We start from the raw sequence: 23,860 nt of genomic DNA, 5'->3' as shown, positions 1-23,860 counted from the left end.
CTCCAGAAGAGATTCCTTGAATTAATTTAAAAGCCTTCCTGCCAGTGTTTAAGTAAGTCTAAAGTGGACTGATGGAAAGTCATCAGATACAAAGAGAAAAGTGAAAGAGAAAACTAGTGGTAGTAGGCAGATGGGAAAGCAATCCTAGCTGATAGGCAAAACCTATGATAGTCAGGCCTACTTGGGTTTATGGGTTTTGTACCCTCATTGCTTTGTTATGGTGTTCTTATTCCTTTGTATGTCTTTCCTTTTTTCTTTTGAGTAATAAACTTTTGCCCATTTTGGTCATTCAGAAATCCTTTTGAATTTTCCCAGGCTGACATGATGCTTGGGAACCTTAGGTTGTAGCGGGGCTACATAATAATAGTTTTTTTTTTTTGTGTCTATGCTGAGTTGCGTTTTGTTTCATTGTCCCGTTTACTATCATGTATGTGATGTGTAAGTAAATGTTGTCCCCGTAAGTCAAACGGGTGAAGGACGGTGAAGGGAGACTAACCCCAAGACGAGAATTTCCTGTTTAATCATCCAATGACATCCAGGACATTCAGTTTTAAATGAGAGGAGTGGAAAAGAAGAGAGAGGCGAGAAGAGAGAGAGAGAAAGAAAGGCAAGGAGAGAGAAAGAAGATTAAGAGAAGAAAGGAGCTATTTTACGCATTCATTTTCAAACTCATCACTTCCATTCATTGAACAATTCCTCTGCTTGCTTTTTCAGTATCCGGATCATCATCACGACAACCAGTGCAGAGAAACCCCGGGGCTTGGATTCCTATCAGCCATTGCCACGGACTTACACAGTGAGGTAATTTTGTATTTCGGGAAGAAGTAAAATATCACTTCAGCCAATATTCAATCACCGCCGGGCTTTATTAGCTTTGGACTCATTTATCATATACATTTCAACTGCCGTTTATCATTAATCTGTGTTTGTGTTCTGTGTTTATTCATTTATTGTTTAGGGGCAAGGGAGGGTTTTTGTAAATATTATTATTGTTTATTCGTGTTTATATAAATAATATATATATATTTAATCATTCACTGGTGTCTTTGGGATAGTGGTGAATTCTGTGCATATATATATAGTATTGAGTATTTGTCTGTCCATCCATCCATCCATCCATTATCCAACCCGCTATATCCTAACTACAGGGTCACGGGGGTCTGCTGGAGCCAATCCCGCCAACACAGGGCGCAAGGCAGGAAAACAAACCCTGGGCAGGGCGCACACACACACCCACACACCAAGCACACACTAGGGACAATCTAGTGAATCGCCAATCCACCTAACCTGCATGTCTTTGGACTGTGGGAGGAAACCGGAGCACCCGGAGGAAACCCACGCAGACACGGGGAGAACATGCAAACTCCACGCAGGGAGGACCTGGGAAGCAAACCCGGGTCTCCTAACTGCGAGGCAGCAGCGCTACCACTGCACCACCATGCCGCCCTATTTGTCTGTCCTTGTGTATGTATATATAGATTTATCTGCACTTGATTTTACAATGCTGACTTGTAGTGCCTGTTATTTTGTTGTTTGGGGGAAAAAGGATTATTTTGTAAGGAGTATGGCTTGTTATTAGGCTGAGAACCTCAGGTTAGCTAAGGCAATAGTCTTGGTAGTGTAGCTGCAGGGCTGGGTAAAGGGGTCGGACTTTACAAGGTGTGTATTTTTATGTAGCATTCTCAGCAGGTTATCATAGGAGGAATGTGAGATTGAGTGAAGATGAACTGATTGAAAAGCAGAAACATTAAAACTGGGAAATTGTAAATGGGTGCCCAGCCCTAGTGCAGCATGTAAGCAACACATCATGGCTAAATTAAACTGCTATACAATCCCAAAGGTGTATGGTATATGATTCATTACCTCTTGGGTATTTTAAAAAGATAATGATCAAGGCCATAGGGAAAGTACCTCATAGATGGCGACGTTGGAGTTCTCTGGAGTGGCAGCAAGGCTCTTTCCTGACACCGAATGACGTGGTGTTCTGGTGCTCTTGATGTCAGATACACTTCGTCCAGTAGTACTGTCATCATTGGTTTTCTGATGGGAATAAGACACACATTCTATCAATTTCCTCATCCTGTTTTGCTGGCCATATTTTACTGTGGCATTCTTTCCAATTAAACTTTTAAACAGTCTGGAAACAAGACTGAAGCACATGGACTGCTTCTACTGAGAGATGCTACAAAACTACTTCTTACAGCTGAACTGGAGGTAAGACTATACAATAAGTTCCAAAAAACATTAACAATGCAAACAACAGAAGAGGACAGATCAAAATATGTACTATCTTTATAAGTGCACAATGCCACAGGAAATCCTTCATAAGCATTTTCAAGTTAGACTAAAGAAAGGAGGTCAATGCTGGTGATATATGTAACTGAAGGCAGCTCAAGTTAGTATAACTTTCAATCTTAGTGCCATGTCTATCAGCATATATCAGCCAAGGCCAAATAGATCACATAAAGTTGCCAGACTGCAGCAAAATCGTCAATCTCATCCAACATGCTGAATCTCATTCTTTCCATATTGAATAAACTAATCGTAAATTAGTTTTGTGGCCAGCTTACTAGAACTGATTTCACTAGCTCATCAGTGGGTTTTATTGATTTATTTTTGGTTTCGTAAATTCCAAATGTTTTTGCTTGTGCTGTTTGAATAAGCTTCTGCCAGGGTGGAATGATACCTATGACAGCAAGCGTTGCTCCAGGTCCCAGATTCTCTCGATACACTTCACTGCATAGCCACAAACTATGCCAGAAAAGAATCTGTGAATATTGGGACAAAGCCAAAGCGATATGTGAGAGCAGCCCCTTCCGTCCTACATGTGTTGCATGTTGTAGTAACTGAGGAGTAAATTTTGTGCAGTCTGGTTTTAAAGGAATGAAGTCTGTTCTTTACCTTAAACTGTCTAGCATTATCGGCATGAGTGTGTATATTTCGAAGGCATTTGTCCCATATACCTATAGATATCGCCGTGTCATAGTCAGTTTCCCATCCCTGTTTTAATAAATAAGATGAGCTGTTTATTTGGTCATAGGATAATTATAATAAATTATTATTTATGGGCATTAGAGGGCAAAAACAAAAATTCATTATGTCTAAGAACATTTGAATTACTTCTAGATTACTTAGATAGTTTCTGAGCGAAATTTTGCCCTTGCAGGTATCGAAAGAAATGAGACACAGGCAATGTCATTTTGCTCAAACAAGGCAAAGAGTTGTGATATTTAGAGAACTTTTGCAAACTGTGTTCTTCATTGGCATTCTCCCACTGGATAAAAAATAGCAACAAGTCAAAAGTGAAAAGCAAAATCAGTTAAGTAATGAAATACATACTGAAAAACAAGGCACCTCTAACTGCACCTCAAGCTCCTGGCAGAAGAAGAACCTAAAGCAGCAGTGAAAGACGTCAAGTAGCTAAATGTCCAACATGCACCTCAAGATTCAAAAGCTCTGGCTAAAATAATAAATGTGAAATGTCATAAAAGCGACCACTGAGACATCTGCTGAATATCTGTGTGGATACACACACACACACATGAGCACACACACTCGTATTTACTGTGTAAGTATTGATATATACAAAGATATACAGCACAAGTGAGAATGGAGATATACACTTTCACCTCATAAGAATGACTTATAAATAAGTCATTCTTATTATATATTTTCATTCTTATTGTATATATTCAGTTTATATATACTGTCACACATGTGCAGTAGACAGTTTACAGGCCAGAAAAAGTGTGATTAGGTGTTGGCAATGTCAAATAACACTTTCTCTCCTTCGTGCTCTGTGGACATTAGAAGGAAGTCCCGCCTGACGATCCTCACTTCCTGTCCTGGCTCTCCTGACCTCACTTCCTGTTCTAATCAAATATAAATGCCATTTTGTGCACTACAGTTCAGTTCTGTATTGAGCTCGGTCTGAAAAGGCATTATTTTTGCATCTTTCATTGACTGCTTTCCAAGTATACGGGGTGGCTACCCCAAACCTTTATTTTTTGTGTTTGTGATTTCTTCACTATATACAGTATACATATATATATATATATATATATATATATATATATATATATATATATATATATATATTTATATATATATATATGTATATATATATAGTGTCTCTTGCAGTTTAAAATTTGGCAAATTAAATTGCCTTTGATTATTCTTTTTGCACCAAATTACAGTATGTCATTTGAAACACACTGTTAGATTTTCTAATAGCACTGATGAAATTCGGTTATGACATAATAACGCTTTACTTTAGTGGCAGGTCTTTGATGCAACTAATAAAGTCTTTACATTCTAAATTAGTCTGTAAGTTTAATGAACAATAACCTTGCAGAGAACAGCAAAAAAAGTTCAATAACTTTCTATTGAGTCTAAATGTTTGTTTTTTTTTTGTTTGCATCCAATCCAGAAATAAAGGTCATCCCTTACCTAGACGGCAGACTAGAAGGTTCAGAGTAAATACGCCTCGACGCACTAGAGGGCAGCATCCATGTGTCACTGTTCCCATTTTCCAGATTTAGCAGATTGAGAATTGTAGTCCTATGGGACAACCCTTCTGGGTGTCGTGTTTGCTGCCAAGGGGAGCTACAGGGATCGACTATCCTTACTTTATGACAGTAAAGTGACCCAGAAGCACGTCTTTTAGACTTTGTCCAAACACAGGAAGTACTTCCAGGGTCTGGCTTAAAAAGAAACCTCCGCCTCTCTTCTGGGAGTTGGAGTCGGGAGGCAGTGGACAACACTGGTGAGGAGGATGGGGAGTGGAAAAGGAAGAGAAGAAAGATGAAGGCTACACTGCCCCTGTATATACTGTGCTGTGTATGGTAACTTAACGAAATACAAAGTACTCTATCTTAAACCTGTGATTGTTTGTGTCAGTTGTGTTCAGGGTTTGGGGTTCAGTGGCGCCCCCTTTCTGTCACACAGTATTCTCAGGCTTATGTCAAGACTATTTCCTTGTCTGTGTGTGCAGGGCTATAAATAAAAATGGCTTACATACAGTTTATTCTTATTTTATTACTGTAATGTGTAATTCCTTTGAAAGATTATGATTATCTGGATTACCGTTATTTCTGAACATGCCTTGTTGTCCTCTGCTCACATCCACACATCAAAATCAAAAATAAAAAAACAGCTAACCTTTGAGTTCCCCGGCATGAAACTTATTTCATTAAGTTGTCATGCAGCAGAATGTCTCAAAACATGTTGGACAAAAACAGTTCAAATTTTTTGTGACTATCAAATCATATTAAAAAGAAAGGAACAACCGCACACATTTCACTTGTTGTTCAACTCATGTTTGACTTTCAAAACACAATTGAAAAGTACAACACTGTTGAGGAATACCTGCCAGCAATCTGAAGATCATCTACAGACAATAAGCTAAGACGATCTTCACTTATCATTCAATAGTCTGTTGATGTAAAACACTGTGCTGATATTCAGGGTCTGATAAAACTTCTTGGACTGAAGTGCTGAGTCACTTGCATTTGCAGGGATCAGCCTCTCTGTTCAGCAACTGCTTAGTGTGCATCTGCTGTAAGGAGCAGGCTGCCTACTCTTCACTTATGCAAAATTCTTAATAACACAAACTTGTCTTTCCTGGACAGGTAGACATATAAGACAGTGAGACACAGACTGGCAGACAACCCACCTTCTTGCTAAGATGTACATTAATGAAAACCAGGTCTTCCATGGTGAGAAGCAGTTTATTTGGTCCCTTCATCATCTGCACCTGTTGGATTCTCCGCCTGCAATTATACATCAACAACAAAATGGTATGTAAAAGTATGTTGTGGACTTTAGTGGAAAAGCAAACACAGGCTACGAAAGTATTGGTGCTTGACAATTGTTCTTAATTAATTACAATACAATCTTTCTGATTGTAAAGAGGACCAAAACTGGGAAATAAATGTGTGTCAGAAAAATGATATTCAATGAATAAAATACAAGAAAATCCTCATACCTTTCATCCTACAAAGTGAAGAATCAAAGAAGAAAATCTCTAGTTCGTATAGAACCATTCTTGGTGTCTCATAATTCTGTACTTGCACTTTACAGTGCAAATCTTTTACATAAGCACATATTTATACAACTGGGAAATGAAATGTTGTTGTTGAATATGAGCCCTCTTGTGGATCCAAGGAAAAAATAAAAATGAATTTCCTTTTCTTTGAAACACACACCTAGTATAGTGAACAAACCTCCTCGGCTTTGGACTACAGCAAGGTTTAATAATACAGGCCGTCAGAAGAAGAAGACTAGCAAGGAAACCCTCTTCGCAACACAACCAGAGAGAAAGAATCAACCTTTCCCTGGACCAGCGGACTGAGAAATAGTCACCCTGTTCTGGAATGCTGCTAGAAGCAGTAATCAAGCCTCCTTTTCAAGTCAAGTAAAATGACGCCTTTTATTGGCTAACTAAAAATATTACAATATGCAAGCCTTTTGAGGCAACTCAGGCCCCTTCTTCAGGCAAGATGTAATCATTACATTACAAAAGGTGTCATTTTACTTGACTTAGGACATTAGAACAATCTAGATGAGAACAGGCCATTGAGCCAACAAAGCTCTCCAGTCCTGTCCACTTAAGTCTTCTAAAATAACATCAAGTCAAGTTTTGAAAGCCCTAAACTCCTATTGTCTACCACACTACTTGGTCACTTATTTCTCTGTGTGAAGAATAACTTCCTGATGTTTGTGCGAAATTTACCATTAACAAGTTTCCAACTGTGTTCTTGTTGACCTCATTTTAAAGTAACCAGTCTCCATCCACTAATAATTCCTATTATAATTTTAAACTTTTCATTCATGTCTCCTCTTAATCTATTTGTCTAAACTGTAACGGTTCAGCACTTTTAATCTTTCTTCATAATTCATCCCCTGTAGCCCTGGAATCAGTCTAGACGCTCTTCTCTGGACCTTTTCTAGTGCTGCTATGTCCTTTTTATAGCTCGATGAACAAAACTGCACACAGTACTCCAGATGAGGCCTCACCAGTGTGTTATAATGCTTGAGTAGAGCCTCCTTGGACTTGTACTCTATACATCGTGCTACAGTATATAACCTAACATTCTGTTTGCCTTCTAATTGGCTTCTCAACACTGTCTGGCAGTTGATATTGTCGAGTCCACTACAACTTCTAAATCCTTCTCATAAGGTGTACTTTCAATTTTCAATTCAATTTTATTGTCAAAAGAGGGAGATCTGGTTCATCAGCGGGTTTTACAGAAGGACCATGACATGACATTAAAATACATCAACAAAGAACACAGCCATTAAACATACACTTAGTACAAACAAATAAAATATGGCAGAGGGCATAATACATATGCTGAAACATCAGATCTAACATACTAGACATCATAATTAAAGTAACATTTAGGCTTGACAGATGATTGATGCACATGCTATTTGTTCATCCAATGATTGAAGCCTGTGAATATTTCTTACAACTTTCTGTAGCCCTCCTTTGGTTTAGCCCAGGAAACAAAGAGTAACTCAACTTTGCCTTAAATGATGAAAGTATACAGTGAGGCTGTCAACCTTCCGTTGGGTCATGAAGAGAGGTGCTGACCATTTCAATTCTTAGGTCATGAAAAGAGATGGAGTGCAAACCACCATACAAAGATGGTAAAACATACTCTATCTTCACTCTGAGACTAATTAGAAAAGATAGTAAGGGCTTTAACTGTCCACCAAATTAAATGTAAAAAACTGAGCAAGAAAACTTGCATTGATAATAGCAAGAGACAGTAAGAGGGTCAACACCAGCTTAGGACCACTGTCAGAAATAGTGGGAGAGTGAAGCATCTCTTCTGGGCACAGAAAAAGACAATGAGCAGGGCTACCCTGGACTACTTGAACCACTGTAGGAGACTTTGATTAAACCTTCTTTGGACCACACAGAAAGATGTAATGTGAACACAACAGAGATCAGCAAATGGTAAAGATCTGAGAAATAAGTCTAATTTTTCCTGGAATTTATGCTGCTACAGAAATTGATCACACAAGGACCACACAGGTGTAGCTACTATGGATGTTTCCTGTAGAATTGGCACTTGGGCAGTAACCCAATTAAATGTATTGCCAAGACAGAATTATTCTTCACAGCCATATCTGCACATATTCACTGACCCACAGAACTGAACGGTACTAAAATGTCCTCCAGCTTTTTCAGAAGAAGGTTTCATTCATTCAACAAATATACAATCAGCAAATCCATGTTCTAATGGGAATGTAACATTGCTTATAGCTCACATGAGCCAGATAAAAGTATGACATATATTAGTGGTCTTCTTAGACAAACCTAGGGTGAGATAAGCTTAGTGTATCTTTAATGTAGAAACATCTAAATCGCCATGCCAACGGAGGTTGTATAGTGTAGATATATACATCAGGAATGAGTACACACATATGTATTATAGAAATGCCAATGATGCACACATTCTTTTCAAGTGTATCCCAGGTATATCCACATCTTTCTGTGCACCCACCTTAAAAAGTAAGCCAAGGCACCTCCACCGAGAGCTAGTCCACATATCAAGATGAATATGAGTAGAATGAAGGAGGGATCCACGCCTGTAAGAAAGAAAGAAAGAAAGAAAGAAAGAAAGAAAGAAAGAAAGAAAGAAAGAAAGAAAGAAAGAAAAAGAAAGAAAGAAAGAAAGAAAGAAGAAAGAAGAAAGAAAGAAAGAAAAAAAAAAAGAAAAAAAGAAAGAAAAGACTCCATTTTTCATATTATGGTATACAGATCAAGCTGTTTGCACACCTACTGAAACTGAGTCACAGACAGGACAGGCAATTCAAACACACAACAACCAGCCTTAAAGGTATTATCTGTGTTCACCCAGCTGGAGCAGTTGCTCCCAGAGTTCCAGTCGTAAGAATGGGACTCATTTTTTTACTTCACCCACCATGAATTCTGCCTTTGTCTTCTTCTTCTTCATCATCCTACTGCTTGGCCTCATTCTCTCCATCTCAATTACAATGTAATTTTTTCAACAAGCTATTCTCTATCTTTTGCCACAAAAAGTCAACATGATCCCACCCTGTTTCTCTTGTAACTAACTAACTAACTAACTAACTAACTAACTAACTAACTAACTAACTAACTAACTAACTAACTAACTGTCTTCCCACCAATATTAAAACTCATGGTGCTCTCCCTCATCTTCATATTTTAGAATAAAAACAGTAATTAATTATGATTCCCAAAAGGAATATGAATGTGAGTTATTTTATATTCATATAAAAGTAAAGGCAAAAGTTCATTTTTGCCCCAGTTCCTCATCATCTTCCCTGTAGTGTGAGGAGCTACTTGTTAAGTGATTTGAGTGCACTTCATATATGTATTGATATAAACACACCCTGATACATTTTGAGTATATGTAGGACACTACATTAAACATTAATTAAATGACTAACTATACAGGGTACTGATAAAAAGTAACCTTTTTTACTAAATAAAATGTGAAATGCGTGGCCTAGATTCCTCTTCTCTGCAAAAGAAATCCTTACCTCCAGTGCAGATAGTGCTTGAGTCAAACCAACAGCCAGAATCTGTTCCTGGGCTAGAACCCTGAGGGAAATGGATGGAGTTTCCCATATATTTCAGCATGCCATTAGCCATGTCCACTGTATGCGTAGCCCTAAGAAAACCATTTGAGCCGTCGCTATCTAGCACCACGTAGTTGGCGAGCAGCTCCCCATGACGATTGGACCACAGTGGCTGATTAAAACCTTCAAATTCAATGTTTCTGGTATTTTGTGACACGGATGTGCCTGTCACCCACCGGTTATTCCTCCTGCTGCGTTCTACTGCCATGGCCAAGAAATAGATGGAATTGTAGATTGTGCCAAATAAAGGAGACACCTGGGGATAGGCAGTGAGATAGTGAAATAATAAAATATTTAAGGTCCACAGTCACCATTTTCTGAAATAAAGTAGATAGATGATAGATAGATAGATAGATAGATAGATAGATAGATAGATAGATAGATAGATAGATAGATAGATAGTAGATAGATAGATAGATAGATAGATAGATAGGTAGATAGATAGGTAATAATAATAATTCTTTAAATGTATATAGCAATTTTCTCACTACTCAAAGCGCTTTACATAGTAAGTGGTGCAATATCTACCTGAAGGATGTGATGGCAGCCATTTTTTGTACCAGTATGCCCAATACACATTAGCCATTATGTTTTGAAGTGGTGAGAGAGAGAGAGATAGTCAATAAGAGAAAAGGAATGATTTGGGTTCCAGAATGACAAGGCCAAGGTGGAAAATTTAGCTAGGACATCAGGATACATCCTACTCTTTACGAAGGGTGCCCACAAAGAGTCAGGACCTCAGTTTTACATCTTATCTGAAGGATAACACCAATTTTTACAGCACTGCACAGACCACAGGGTAAGTCTCCTGCTGGCCTTACCAACTTCTCTTCAAGCAGCAACCCAATCTTTTCCTAGGTGGTATTCCATCCAAGTACTGGCTGGGCCCAAAGATACTTCTAATGGATTACTTTGGAAGTGCAGGTGGTATGGCTGCTGACTATTAGATAGATAGATAGATAGATAGATAGATAGATAGATAGATAGATAGATAGATAGATAGATAGATAGATAGATAGATAGATAGATAGATAGATAGATAGATAGATAGATAGATAGATTGTGCACACTGTCAAACATTTTAAAACATATTGAATCCCACTTAATTCAATTCAAGGTCTCACGAGGTTGACGCCTATCTCGACTGAAATGCAGGAAACAGCCCTAGATAGGGGGCCAGTTCTTTGCAGGGCCTTCTCACACACTCAGCCTCATCAAGCTCACATTCACACTGAGTTAGTATGGAATTCTCATTTAGCCTACATGGATGTCTGTGGGGATATAGGAGGAAACCAAAGTACCCCAGAGAGACCCCATTCATACATGGAGAAAACATGCCAATTCTACACAGACACCAACTATGTGTATGATTCAGTCCAGGATGCTGAATCCTTTGGCAGTAGTGCTAACTATTGCACCACAGTACCATCAAAATCAGATCTTATTCTAGCTTACTTTCTCGTATATCTCAGACTACATTACCACCTGCCAGTGGACACCACTTGCACTTCACCATTAAAAACAAAGCCCCAGTGTCTCCCTACCCAGACTACTTGGTGATTGCAGGTAAATGGGCTTTTGTATTGCAAGCCCCCTATGGCACTTTCTTTGCTCTGGTGCTCCTACCGAATTATTTTTCAAGGAACCAGCCATGCATTGCAGGATTATTACCCCCTAATTATACCTAACTGGCCTCACCAGCTTCTCAATATGTTTTTTCTTTACAGGTTAAAAAGGGGTAGGCTAACTGATCGACCATTGCAGTCAAAAGTAAAGTGTGGATTTATCCTCACTCCAAACTCTCTTTCCAATACCTCACCTGTGAAGGTTGTAGGGCTGTGCGAATCTCATAGGAGTCTTTGGCTTCTTGGAAGGCCTCATAAAAACTCTGGCTCTTGGATTCAATGGAGATAGTCAGCACAGCATCATAGGCCTGTTGAAGCTTTGTGCTGTTGGCCAGCATAGGGAAGGGTGTTTTCTTGTAGGGCAGACTGTAGTACATGGTATCAAAAGGGATAAAAACATATGTGCCATCTGCCATACGTAGTTCCTCTGCTTTCTCCAACAAGATCTTCTGTTCCTGACCACCCAACAGGACGGAATGCATGCACATGATGATCACTGCAGACAGAGAGACACTCCTTTGGTGTTAAGTTATGTCACAGTACATTGGATCTCTTTATTATATAGTTATTTTGTATCTCTTATGAGGCATGTGGAAGCCATAACCTTGAGTCAGAGTATTTAACCGGTCTCACCATACACTGTCTAGGGAATTCAGTACAGAATGACCAGTGCAAATCAGTACACAGCATCAGAAAAACGGGTGTGAGATGTGAAACATGAAAGTGGGACCAACTTTAAAATGAGCAGGCAGAAGCACCATCTTGATTCTTCTTACCATAAAGGTGCTCTGTGTCTTTATAATTTTTACTCTGACATCTAAGGCCTGACCTTTATGGATCATCTCTCCCATTGGTGGCTAAATATCAGCAGTTTACAAATACAGATTTAACCACAAATGACTATCGCAAAACGGATGTCAGTTCTTGTAAGAGTAATGGCCTTTCAAAGTTTACTCAGAGGATTCTTGCTTCAGTATCCAAAGAATAAAACTGGCAGTACCAAGGCCGCACATGCCATTCTGCTGCTCTAGGCAAGACACAATTCTGTTGACCTTTGTAACATGACATTAATGCAATACAGTGTCTGTCCACACACACGCACAGAATATTGTAGCACTAGAAATGGGCAACAGGACACATATAGAGAGCAACTTGAGCCCTGCAAGATTTTTAAGGATTTGAGGATGGTTTGATACACACAATGCAAATCTATCGGTAATGCAGCATTTCTCTTTCGTGAGTGCCAACAGACTCAAACTGGAAATCTTCAGGAAGTCCTTTCTGCACAAATTAAACTAGCAGCACACTTAAACAACTAAAAAACATCATTACATAAATGGATATTATTACGGTAAATATGCTTACTTTTCAGAACTGTGCACACCAGACCACTATTGTCAACTTATGCTATTAAGTTTCTAATAGGCCACATAATGATGTCAAGTGCTATCTAGTTTGCCTTTGTAGATGGGCCACCCTGAGTATGCCCTGTCTTATTTCTTTTCAGGTTCACTGTTTATTGGCTTGCTCTTCTGTCTGTCAAGTTCTTCTTTTATCTTTATGAAGTTTGGACATTTGGTTGTTCATGTCTGTATGAATGACTAGTGCTATCTTTTGATGTTGAACATGTCCTTTATATAATCGTTGTACTTGTTTAGTGTATATTTTTATATCATTGCACCATATATTTTTTGATTTTTTCCCAGACTAGAGTTTGCTTTTTAAGTGTTGTGAACTCGGATGGATGGAACAGAGCTGTGTGTCTACCAGGTAGTCTTACAAACATAAGCAAAGCATGTGGCAATCCTCTCCCATAATCGTAGCATGCTACAGATCAAGATTACATTGCCCATTATAAACAGGTAAAGCTTAATTATTATATGTGACAGTTTCTATTTGAAATCTTTAAATGATCAATGCATTTAAGAATTGTTTTTCAGGATGGAATCCACTATCAGATGCTTCACATAGTGATCCACAGTTTCTGCCATACCTGGGTGATTCTTTTCCCCAGCAACTGCCAAATCTTTTCACAGAGCTTCCATGTTTCACGCATGTGCATCTGTGGAACACGCTCAGGGCTCCTCTAAGGTAAGTGGTACCACCCCAGATTGAGAGAGGGGGCGCTTTTGCTAATCATGTCCTCTCTGATTCCTCCCATTACACCAAGAAGACGACCCCTGAGGGCACATGACTCCGCCCCCTCCAACCCCTGGCTTTATATCACAGGGTCAAAGGAAAGAGGTATCATTCTGCGAGCAGAGCACGATACAGTCAGAGCTCCTGTGGGATAACCTGACGTTAGAATGAGCCCGACTGGGGCTATTTTATTTAATTTGATATGTTACGTTTGCATATTTTATTAAACCACTTTGAAGTAAATGAGAATGACCAGATTGGTGCACCAACATTTCCATGTCTGGGACTTTCAATTCTTCACTTGTCCACACATGCTTCTTAAAGTTTTTCCAAATTTGAAAACAAATCCCCAAAAAAGTTTCCACAGGTTTAACATAAATGGAAACCAGCATCATCTGTCCATTAATTAATTGCTGAACTATGGATGTATGCTGCTGTAATATATGTTGTTGAATATATATTTTGTTTTCTTTCTATTTGAATATTATTACTCCTTACTGAGTATTGCCTTATTTGTTATTTTGCATTATTGTTTTATGTCATTACATCATTGATCTTCTTTTGTATATTGAGTTCAAGTTGCCTCTTTTGTTCATCTCTTTCCTGAATTTTGAAATGTATGCTTTGTAAGAGCTTTATCTTTCTTTTCAATCTTTAGTCTTTGTTAAGGTTAAGATTTCGGGGTTACAGGCTGGTCTAATTTACCTAAGGTTTGCCTTTTAGGAACACCATTTTGATAATACATCTTCAGATTTAAAGGAAGTAAGTTTTTGTTATTGTAGGCCCTAAGAGTTTTACAGTTACCAGTCCCTTTCCGAGTTGTTTAAAATTTTGATTCCCTCTCTTTTGGGCCTGTGCAGGCCACAAGCCTGCGTCTCAGTATTGGGGTAAGGCACACCTTGAAGCTTGAAGACCTGGTTTAGACCCAAAGCTTCATCTGGAGTTTCATGGAACCCTGTGGATCATAACAGATGCATCAAGTATTTGTTATAATTTTACTTTGAAATTATCTTTGGCTTTTTGTATAGAATTTCTTCTTTGCGTTAAGGGTTTTGACCTGTGCTGAAACTAATTCTGCTTTTTGAAAATACTTTGTGTAAATGAAATATATTTTAAAATGCTTAATTATTTTTCTTTATTCTTTGCTAAGCATTTTTTTTGGAACTTGAGACCTCCATTGCTATGGTTGCTAACTGGGAGTATGCAGTGAGTGTTGTCTATTGTGTGACGATATAAAAGGTAATCTGAGAATAAATATTCTTTATGTGTGGGGTATGCTTTGCTTTGTGCCTGTTTTAATCTTCTGCTTTAGCTTTCTCAACAACATTTTCTGCCTTTTTTTTAGACCTTGACAAAAGACGGGGCAGATTTTTTTGTTACAAACTTTTACTCAGTTTAGAGTTCGTTTCATGTCTCGGTCCCTATTTTAAAATATTTCTGCTATTTCTATTAAAGTTATAACAACACTGGAGTTGGCACTATTCTCCCCTATTGATTTGCTCATTCCTGCAAACTTCAGTCTAGCATTTCCACAGAACAAGATGGGTAACAGAAAATTTTTAGCCACAAAATTAGCCTTAGAGGAAAGGAGGCACTGGACCGGAAGTTGCAGAATATCCTTTTATACATTTTCATAAACCGTAAAATACATTTAATAAACAACAAATAAATTACCATTAAGTTACATTGTTCTTTAGCTCTTCAATTTTATTATTTTGTATTTAGCAGGACATAAAAATCAAAAAGCAGACACATAATTCAGGCAATTCAAATGGGAAATTCAGAATATTGAGCCAGAAGCTATCATGGCCTTTGATTAATTTATACCTTACATTGATTTAGGCAAACAGATTGATCTAATTGTTAATTTATTTAACCTCAGGATATCACTCAGAAATCAAAGGGCAAACACAACATATAAATCAGGATCTTGAGAACTATTAGTCTGACCTTTAACCCTTTGCTAAACTTTCAAAGAATAAATTAAAATTAACTTAAAGGGGTATGTGCCCCTTTGAATGTCACGACTAAGTTAAATCCAAACTATTTTCATTTGACACCTGCTTTGTCTGTACTATGTCTGACAAATTATTCAGAAACTTTTACAGAATATGTGATAACTGTTTTGGGATAACCTGTTGATGGAGGTGACCTCTGCCATTCATTTAACAGACTGCAAGCATGCTGTAGACTTGCAAATGATCTTAAGGTGTTAAGTAAAGCATGACTTGCAACCTGAGACATCTGTTTGAAAGTTCAGTCTCCTAAACCAGAGCCACGTTTCATAGAACCTTACACGGTTCTGAAAACGTTTGTATCTCTAATACTTAAACTGGTATTACCAGTTGTTTCTCAGTTAAAATATAGTATGCTCATTCCTGACACCTTCCAAACATTCGTCATCCACACAAAATTCAAAATATTTCAGTTCATTGGTGTGATTTTGGCCAAGAAGACAGATCTTGGGTTTCCTGCTGTTCATGCTCCTTGCCTTCTTTTGGATTTTCACTGGCACTTATAAACTTGACAGGCGTGTTTAAACCCTATGCCTTAGATGGGATGCTCAATTGTTATTCACAACATTTTGTTCAAATTATTGCACTATTTTCAGTTTTCTGCAATGTTATTAATGTTTGCCCACCATCTTCAAAATGCTATTTTCATCAACTTTCACGGACACTCTCTTTTATTTAGGAGCAATTGCTGGTCACAACACGTTAAGTCATATGATGTGTCTGATTATTGTGTCACTCCTGTATAAGATGGAGGCACAGGAATGTCAACCTCAAAGTTTTCCAAACAAATTTTGTGCTTGATTTATTTTTCTTTAAATCTTCAAATTTTCAGCTCTGGAAATCATGTTTTTGACTTAGATTCCTGGCTGTCATTTTTCTTTTTCTAAATTTTCTCATTGGTACAACCTTGCTAGTGCTTTTGACTATTCGTTGTATTTTGCCATTTGTTTTTTCATTTCTCAGGACAACCATATTTTATCATCAATACAAAATTGCCGTTTCAAGCAGAAAAAAATGGGAAATATGATTAGAGTCTCTAATCAGTAACTTTGGGTATAGGGAAAGCAAACCAATGGAAAATTTCTGCAAGAAATATTTTAGATAACCAATATTTTATCTTGAGCAGATGAGATTTATACCAATGGAATAAACTAGTTTGCCTTACAGAGACTACTACTGCTAAAATAGTAATAAAATCTTAACAGGGTAATAGGTCCATTATGAAATTAACACTGTTATGGTTCAGCCAGAAGATATGCTTTTTGTTCATAATGTCTAATTTCACTAAATTTATTTGTATTTATGTTTCTTCTGTTTATTATGTACATTTTTCTTTGTGTTTGTTTTTAAATGAATGTGGCCTTGGTTGTGTCCCTTGTGTGTTATGGGTGGGTACCCAGGAGGTGGGACCACCTGTCAATCACTGCCAGGAATGGACCTCCACCCTATTTAAGTTAGGGCCTCCCATAGTTCCTGGTGATTCATTTCGAATGTAGCTAGGGAGTCGGGTGTTTTTGCTTCTTCTTTTTCTAGTATTTTGACGTTGCACTCTTTGAATTCTGTTTACTGATATTTTGAACCCCTGCTCTGTTTTGACCACTGCCTGTTTTGGGACTTTGTTCACTGTGGAGCTTCATGTATTGCAGAGCCTTTGGGAAAATAAACCTTTTATTTTATTAAGATTTTGCAAGGACCTTTTTGGTTTCTAGTCATGGTTTTTGATTTTATTTTTCCCCCTCTATTAGGCAACACTGGAAAGTGTTTTGGGACCTGTGCTTTGGAACTCACCAGTTTCACGAAAAACAGTACTATACATTTATGATTAATTAGGGCCAGTAAAAATTGTAGAAGACCCGTTTGGACTGCTATTTAAACATTTCATTTATAAGAATAAGTAGTAGTAGTACTAGTATTTGTTGTCATTGCTGTGCAGTCACCTGTACCGTGGAAGTTTTACTTGAATTTCAAACTAACATGCAAAACACTTCCACTTTCTGGTAGGAAGATACCAAGAATGTATAGGAATTATCAATGAGCAGGTTAACAGTTCATCACAGAGTTACATGTTGCACATGTGTTAATATTATTTTTGCATCATCATGAAGTGTAGGCCACCAAAAATACAATACCTTAAAACAGTTTTTTTGTTTTCAAGATTTCAAGATTTTGTTTTCAAGTGACCCAGCAATAATATATCATGAACCCAGAACAGGACTTTTAGAAGTTCAATAAGAGGAACAAAAAACAAGCTTTCAGGATTCCATTGCTTTAAGTGACAGATCTTTATTAGCAACTGGTCTGGGTTATTTCACTACTGCTTATTTTTAAAATTCAGAATGCTTTATTAGATCAAACATACTCTCTAATTGAAAAAAATAAGTATCTACCTTATTTTTTTTATCACCAAGTTTAAATGAAATTACAAAACTAAATCAAGTGAAAAATATACCTTATTTTGGCTGTGTGTCATTTGATCATTTTACTGTATTTAAATTTAAGGTTTACTATATGTGAAGATTAAATATAGTTATTCTGACCCCTCTAACCAGTGACTCCATACTTCTAAGACTATGTCATCCATGAGCGTCTGAGTATCACCTTGCTGGCTCTGATCAGGTTTGCAGTACCACTCCAGGGTGAGAGGGGGCGCTGTCACTAACTGTCTTTTCTCTTCCCTTTGCATCACAGAACAGGCATCCCTTTCCTCAACGCCCACCCTTCATCATTGGAAACATATAAAAAGAGCCCTTCCCTGGAAGGTGGCATCTATCTTACACCCAGACTAGCAGCAGGATGGAAATCTTAGTTAGATGATCCAAAAGAATACCTTGTGTTCTAGAATACCGTGTATAAGTTTATTTAATTGCAACCTTTTTAGATTAGGAAAAAGATATTAAACAGTGGTGCCTGGTTGGCACCTCATGCATTTTTGGGACTATGCAATTTCACTCATTCACAACAAGTAACTTCATTGTTAAATGTTCTCAGTGTCCTACATCATAGTTTTGTTCTGTCAGTTTCCTTTAGAAATACTCACAAGAATTTAATTTCCCAGTGGCAGTGAATCTTTGAGATAAAATTATACCTACTCCAAATTGTAATGAACCATATATGCATCACAAGACAGGAACAATCCAAATTACTTTTTTTAAGTGTTTAGAAGTTTCTTGGTTTTTTTCTGTCTAAACAAATTTCTTTAAAGACTTCGGAGTCAGATTACTTATGGGACCTACTGTATAATAGTACTGAAATTCTTAATGAATTGCTAAATTGAGGGTGCAGCAATATTGAGGTGATTTTTATGATTAAGGGCAACCCAACAGACTTTAGCTGTGGACCTCCAGCGCTCTACTCCAGGACGAGGTTGTCACTTCATATTATACGTCAGTGATAACACCTGGTTACACAATGGTTAACATTAGGGTTGGGGAAGGGTTATCTAACTCAAGTCAAGTAAACTAAAAAACAAAAATGTGCAATTCAATTGGCTGTCCAGCGAAGATACTGAATTGTGGAGTCACCGAGGACTGTGGGTGGACCCATCTCAGGCAACCTGGCAATCGGGGTTTCAGAGATGCAATGCACTACATATACAGTACCTCCCAGTAGCTAAAAATGAGAAGAGCTTCAGAAATTATGAGATACTCCTCATGGACAAGAGAGAGTTGCTCTGTGAGTTAAACTCAAAATACCTCACAATTGTGTATTGCAGTGGATAGCTATATCAGATATGGAAATATACTAAACGAGAAAAGCTCCAATTTACAATAAATTACACTAATAAAAAGAGCAACAAAATAAACAAAGAGTCTTAAATGCTTTAAGTTCCAAATAAAACATTTACTTATATTTTTTTTAAATATGCTCTGAATTTTAATTTCTTAGTTTACCCATTTGTTTATGAAGACTATTTATGCCCTGAAATTTTTGCTGTTACTGAATATTTGTATGTGCAATTTTTGCACTTGTGCCATTTCAATAAAATGAAATTGTCATTTTTGTATTGTTTGTGTTATTGGAGTTAGTATTGGATTTAGGTGTGAACAACATTGGCAGCTGCCCAGGGTGGCGCAGGGCATTTCTACACCTAGAACTTAGGAAGGGTAATTACATTCTGAGATGGCCGATCCATTTTTGGTGCTGTTTTTGAATGTTAAGGGGCATGTGCTATTAACACCAAATGTTGCACGGTCTGTAAATTCTGTGTTATGTACAGAGATGGGTGCCAAACCAGTTCTACCCTCCTAGAGCTCCAAATCAGATTCAACCAGCACAGACTGGAGTACTGTATTGCTAGATAGGTTAGCTCTTGAAAACCCGGAAGTGAATTATGCAGATTCAATAATACATGTATGAATCAATAAAAGTATTAATAAACAATTTCTTTTCAGCGGGTATTGTCAGAAAGAGGGGCCAAAAGTCATTATCACAACAGCAAAAATCTACCCTCTAATGCCATGATCAGGGCTGAATTTGAGGGTTCTATTTTTTTTTCCGTATTAAACTCCATTTAGCGGAACCATTGTTAGGGTCGCATCCTACATTTCCAGGGCATGGTCTCTGGGGTCGTGACCTTGAGTTCATCAGAACGACGAGATTAAAGGTCATTATCCAATCTGCGGAAATCCTTTAAATACAAAAAAAACCCCTGTCTTTGCTAATTGATTTTCGTGTCTAGCCTGGTTTTGACTTCTTGCCTGATTTTTGCCTCTCTTTGAAGTTAAAAAGTCTTAATGCAGAACTCCGAACCAGAAAAGAAACTTTTTTTAAAAATAATTTCCCCAAATCTAGGATACTGAGGGACACGCACCACCATCTTAAATAGTTTAAGGCTCAAGCAATAGTGGCAGCTGGGATGGCAACCATAAATAACACGGCCACACCCAAATTAAAACAGCACAAAATGCCTGAGCCCATGAAACTAGATAAAGTAACATTAAAATATAATGAAATCCATAAAATATAAGATAATAACAGTAAACTGAAGACATGTGATGACAATGTTATTATTAAAATTTTAAAACTTAAGCTGAAATCTCCCCAAGTCTATAAAATCTTCTCATTTGATGTTATATGTTTCAGGCCCTGAATCCAGTCCCTAACCTAGCGAAACAAAAGATATAAAAAGGTTGTACCACAAAACAGAAGTCATTTCCCCCAAAACTTTCTTAATTTTAGAATTTTTGCCTTTAAATAAAAAATGTTCTTTTCTCCCACCATAACAGTCTTTCTTTTCCTTTACTTTGGACTTTCCATACCAAATCAAGCAAGCATCACTCATTGCACATTGCTTGCAGAATGGTACCTGTGACATCACATGGGTGCGTATGTATGCATCATGTCCATGTGTGGCAAGAACATCTGAGGCATACTAAGGCACACGTGTGGTGTGTGGTAATGGCATTATTGATGGCCAAGATTCAAACAAAATAACAAAAACTCAGGAACAAAAAAGACAAGAAACAAAGATACGTGACAAGACGGCACCAAGCACACCTAAAAGCCTAAGGTCAAGGAATCACAATACCACAGTTTCACGCCACCACCAGTAATGTGATCTGTTAGCATAACCGTTACTTGTTCATCTTTATATAAAATGCACTTAAGTTGTTATAAAATAAAGTATATTAATCAAAAGCCTAGATCTACACAAATGTTGCATGAAAAAGTGGAAGAATCTTCTAGAAACAACATGAGTGCTTAATACCTGAAATGAGTCTGAAGCATAGAATGAGACTGTAACAGGTAAAGTCAGACTAAATTGAGAGCTGTTTTTAATGTGTAAACTCTGTGCTATTTTTCATTCTGGTAAACTAATATTTACTACTTTCATAAATATACCACACTTCATTTTCTATCTTACAAATACTAAACAACTGGAGTTTAGCTAATGACATGCTCTTCTTTATATATATCATATATATTTTCCCTACCTCTTACTTTGTGTGCCCTTTTAATGCGTTTTAATGCATCCTCAGCACCTCGCTGGTCAGTCTCCATGGTGACCACGACGCTGACTGGTAGTCCAAGTCTCCGTAAGGAGCTGGCAAGCTCATGGCCCGTCTCCATCCACACGTCCTGGTCAGATGTTACTATAGCTGCATGTGCCCATCGGAAGTACTTGAGAACAGAAAAGAGAACCTTGGAGGCAAGAGGAAGGGGTCGTAGGAAAGTTGGATAGCCCCCTTCTTCTAGGTCCATATTGATACAGGCCCAAGAGACCACTGGCTTGTTCCAGTTTTTTCCCATGAGACCTGCTGCAGTGCAATATCCTGGGTTCATTGGTCCCACGAACCCAGTAGCATAGCTCTCGAGATTAACAAATGTCGATAATGCCCGGGATGTCTGGCAATCCTCGCTTAGCACAATATAGTCATACCAATATCCTTGATTCAAGTATGGGTCTTTATTGATTCGGCTTACTGCTAGTCTTGCAGCTAGTTCAGGTTGGGCATTATAAAATAACGGGTCACAATTCCAGGGCCCAACTACTCCCACTTTGAATGTGGCACCCCCTACAAAAATTGGCATTGTTGTCAAGATTAGAAAGAACCAGCAGAAAAATACATTGCAATGCCCTGTCCAGTTCCACTTCTGTGTCCACCTTGGATGGTTGGATATTGTTAATAAAAAATTCCAAAAGTACTCTGGAGTTAGGGACATGGTCCTTATGTGAGACACACTGAGGAAGAGCATCCAAGAACCAGGAAATGGTAAGGTACAACTTCCAGGTAGTCGGTTTGTTACAAAATGCCTATCCTGCATGTTTCTTTACAGAGGCGAACCAGGAACCAACAGTTTCACTGAACATGGTGATTTCACCTTGGGTGAGACCTGCAGAACAGAACACAAAAAGAAAAAAAGAAAGATTTGTAACGCCTTTCCATTACTTACTTGAACAAGCAATTGAAAATGTTACCTGATTTCTTCTTAAATTCGTATCGTTCTCTATTACTGTACATTTTAATCTTATTCCATGTGGAGGATTTTTAGTGCCTTCAGAAAGTATTCAGATCTCTTCACATTTTTTCAAATGTTGATATGTTGCAGCCTTTTGCTAAAGTAATTTACGTACCCCAGAGTGACAAGGCTAAAATAGGATTTTCTATTTTTTTGCAGATTTACTTAAAATAAAAAACTGAAAGAGCCCATTGACACAAGTATTCAGAACCTTTGCTATGGCACCTGAAATCAGGCTCATCCCATTCTTTTGATCTCACTGAGATGTTGCCACTTGTGATCAATTCAGTTGATTGCACATGATTAGCAATGGCACACACCTGTCTCTAGAAGGTCCCATAGTTGACAATGTGTATCACAGCAAAAACCAAGCCATGAGACTGAAGGAATTGCCTACAGGGCTTAGAAACAGAATTGAGTCAAGGCACAGATCTGGGGAAGGCAAAAAAAAAATTGAATGTTCCCAAGAGCACAATGGCCTCCATAATTCTTAAATAGAATAAGTTTGGAAGAGCCACACCTCTTTATAGAGCTGGCTGCCCGACCAAACTGAGCAATCAGGGGAGAAGGGCCTTGGTCAGAGATTGACAAAGAACCTGATGGCCTTTCAGAAGGACAGCCACCACTGCAACATTCCACTGATCGGAGCTTTATGACAGAGTGGCCGAGTGGCCAGATGACACATGAAAGCCCATTTGAAGTTTCCAAAAAGGCAACTAAAGGACTCTCAGACTTTGAGAAACAAGACACCATAGTCTATTGAAACCAAAATTGAACTGTCTGGCCCCAATTCTAAGTGTCATGTCTGGAGAAAACCAGGCACTGCTCATCACCTGCGCAATACAATCCCAATGATAAAAAATGGTGGTGGTAGCATCATTCTGTTGTTTTTTTTTTCAGCAACATATACTGGGAGACTAGACAGGGTTGAGGGAAAGTTGAACACTGCAAAGTACAGAAGTATCATTAATGAAAACCTACTCTAGGGCACTCTGGATCTCAGATTGGACTGAATACACAATGGGAGGTCTGAATATCGAGAGTACACCTTATGAGAAGGATTTTGGAGTTGTAATGGACTCTAGGCTATCAACTTCCCGACGGTGTTCAGAAGCCATTAAGAAGGCTAACAGAATGTTAAGTTATATAGCGCCCTGATGTGTGGAGTACAAGTCCAAGGAGGTTCTGCTCAACCTTTATAATGCACTGGTGAGGCCTCATCTGGAGTACTGTGTGCAGTTTTGGTCTCCAGACTACAAAAAGGACATAACAGCACTAGAAAAGGTCCAGAGAAGAGCGACTAGGCTGATTCCAGGGCTACAGGGGATGAATTATAAAGAAAGATTAAAAGAACTGAGCCTTTACAGTTTAAGCAAAAGAAGATTAAGAGGTGACATGTCTGAAGTGTTTAAAATTATGAAGGGAATTAGTACAGTGGATCGAGACTGTTATTTTAAAAACAGTTCATCAAGAACACGGGGA

The 23,860-nt window shown here is 38.1% G+C and overlaps 1 protein-coding gene across 3 annotated transcripts in view; it reads right to left on the bottom strand.

The window, feature by feature from the left end:
• The window catches only part of LOC114649547 (retinal guanylyl cyclase 2-like), a 139,930-nt gene that overhangs the window by 68,511 nt on the left and 47,559 nt on the right, over positions 1–23,860 (bottom strand). For 2 of the 3 annotated variants that reach the window (XM_051925117.1, XM_051925118.1), the window contains exons 2-7: positions 21,352–22,252; positions 11,459–11,760; positions 9,541–9,895; positions 8,517–8,601; positions 5,675–5,771; positions 1,912–2,040 (exon numbers count right to left, since the gene is read on the bottom strand). In XM_051925117.1, coding sequence (XP_051781077.1) covers positions 1,912–2,040; positions 5,675–5,771; positions 8,517–8,601; positions 9,541–9,895; positions 11,459–11,760; positions 21,352–22,183 — 1,800 coding nt within the window. In that variant the 5' untranslated portion in view covers positions 22,184–22,252. Of the gene's footprint in view, positions 1–1,911; positions 2,041–2,901; positions 3,001–5,674; positions 5,772–8,516; positions 8,602–9,540; positions 9,896–11,458; positions 11,761–21,351; positions 22,253–23,860 lie in introns of all 3 variants that reach the window. The other variant, XM_051925116.1, reaches the window with a different exon arrangement.

Source organism: Erpetoichthys calabaricus, chromosome 3, assembly GCF_900747795.2.
Source record: "Erpetoichthys calabaricus chromosome 3, fErpCal1.3, whole genome shotgun sequence".
In the NCBI taxonomy this organism is placed as follows: domain Eukaryota; kingdom Metazoa; phylum Chordata; class Cladistia; order Polypteriformes; family Polypteridae; genus Erpetoichthys; species Erpetoichthys calabaricus.
The sequence above is the reverse complement of the archived record's forward strand: the minus strand, read 5'-3'. Positions and strand labels throughout refer to the sequence as shown.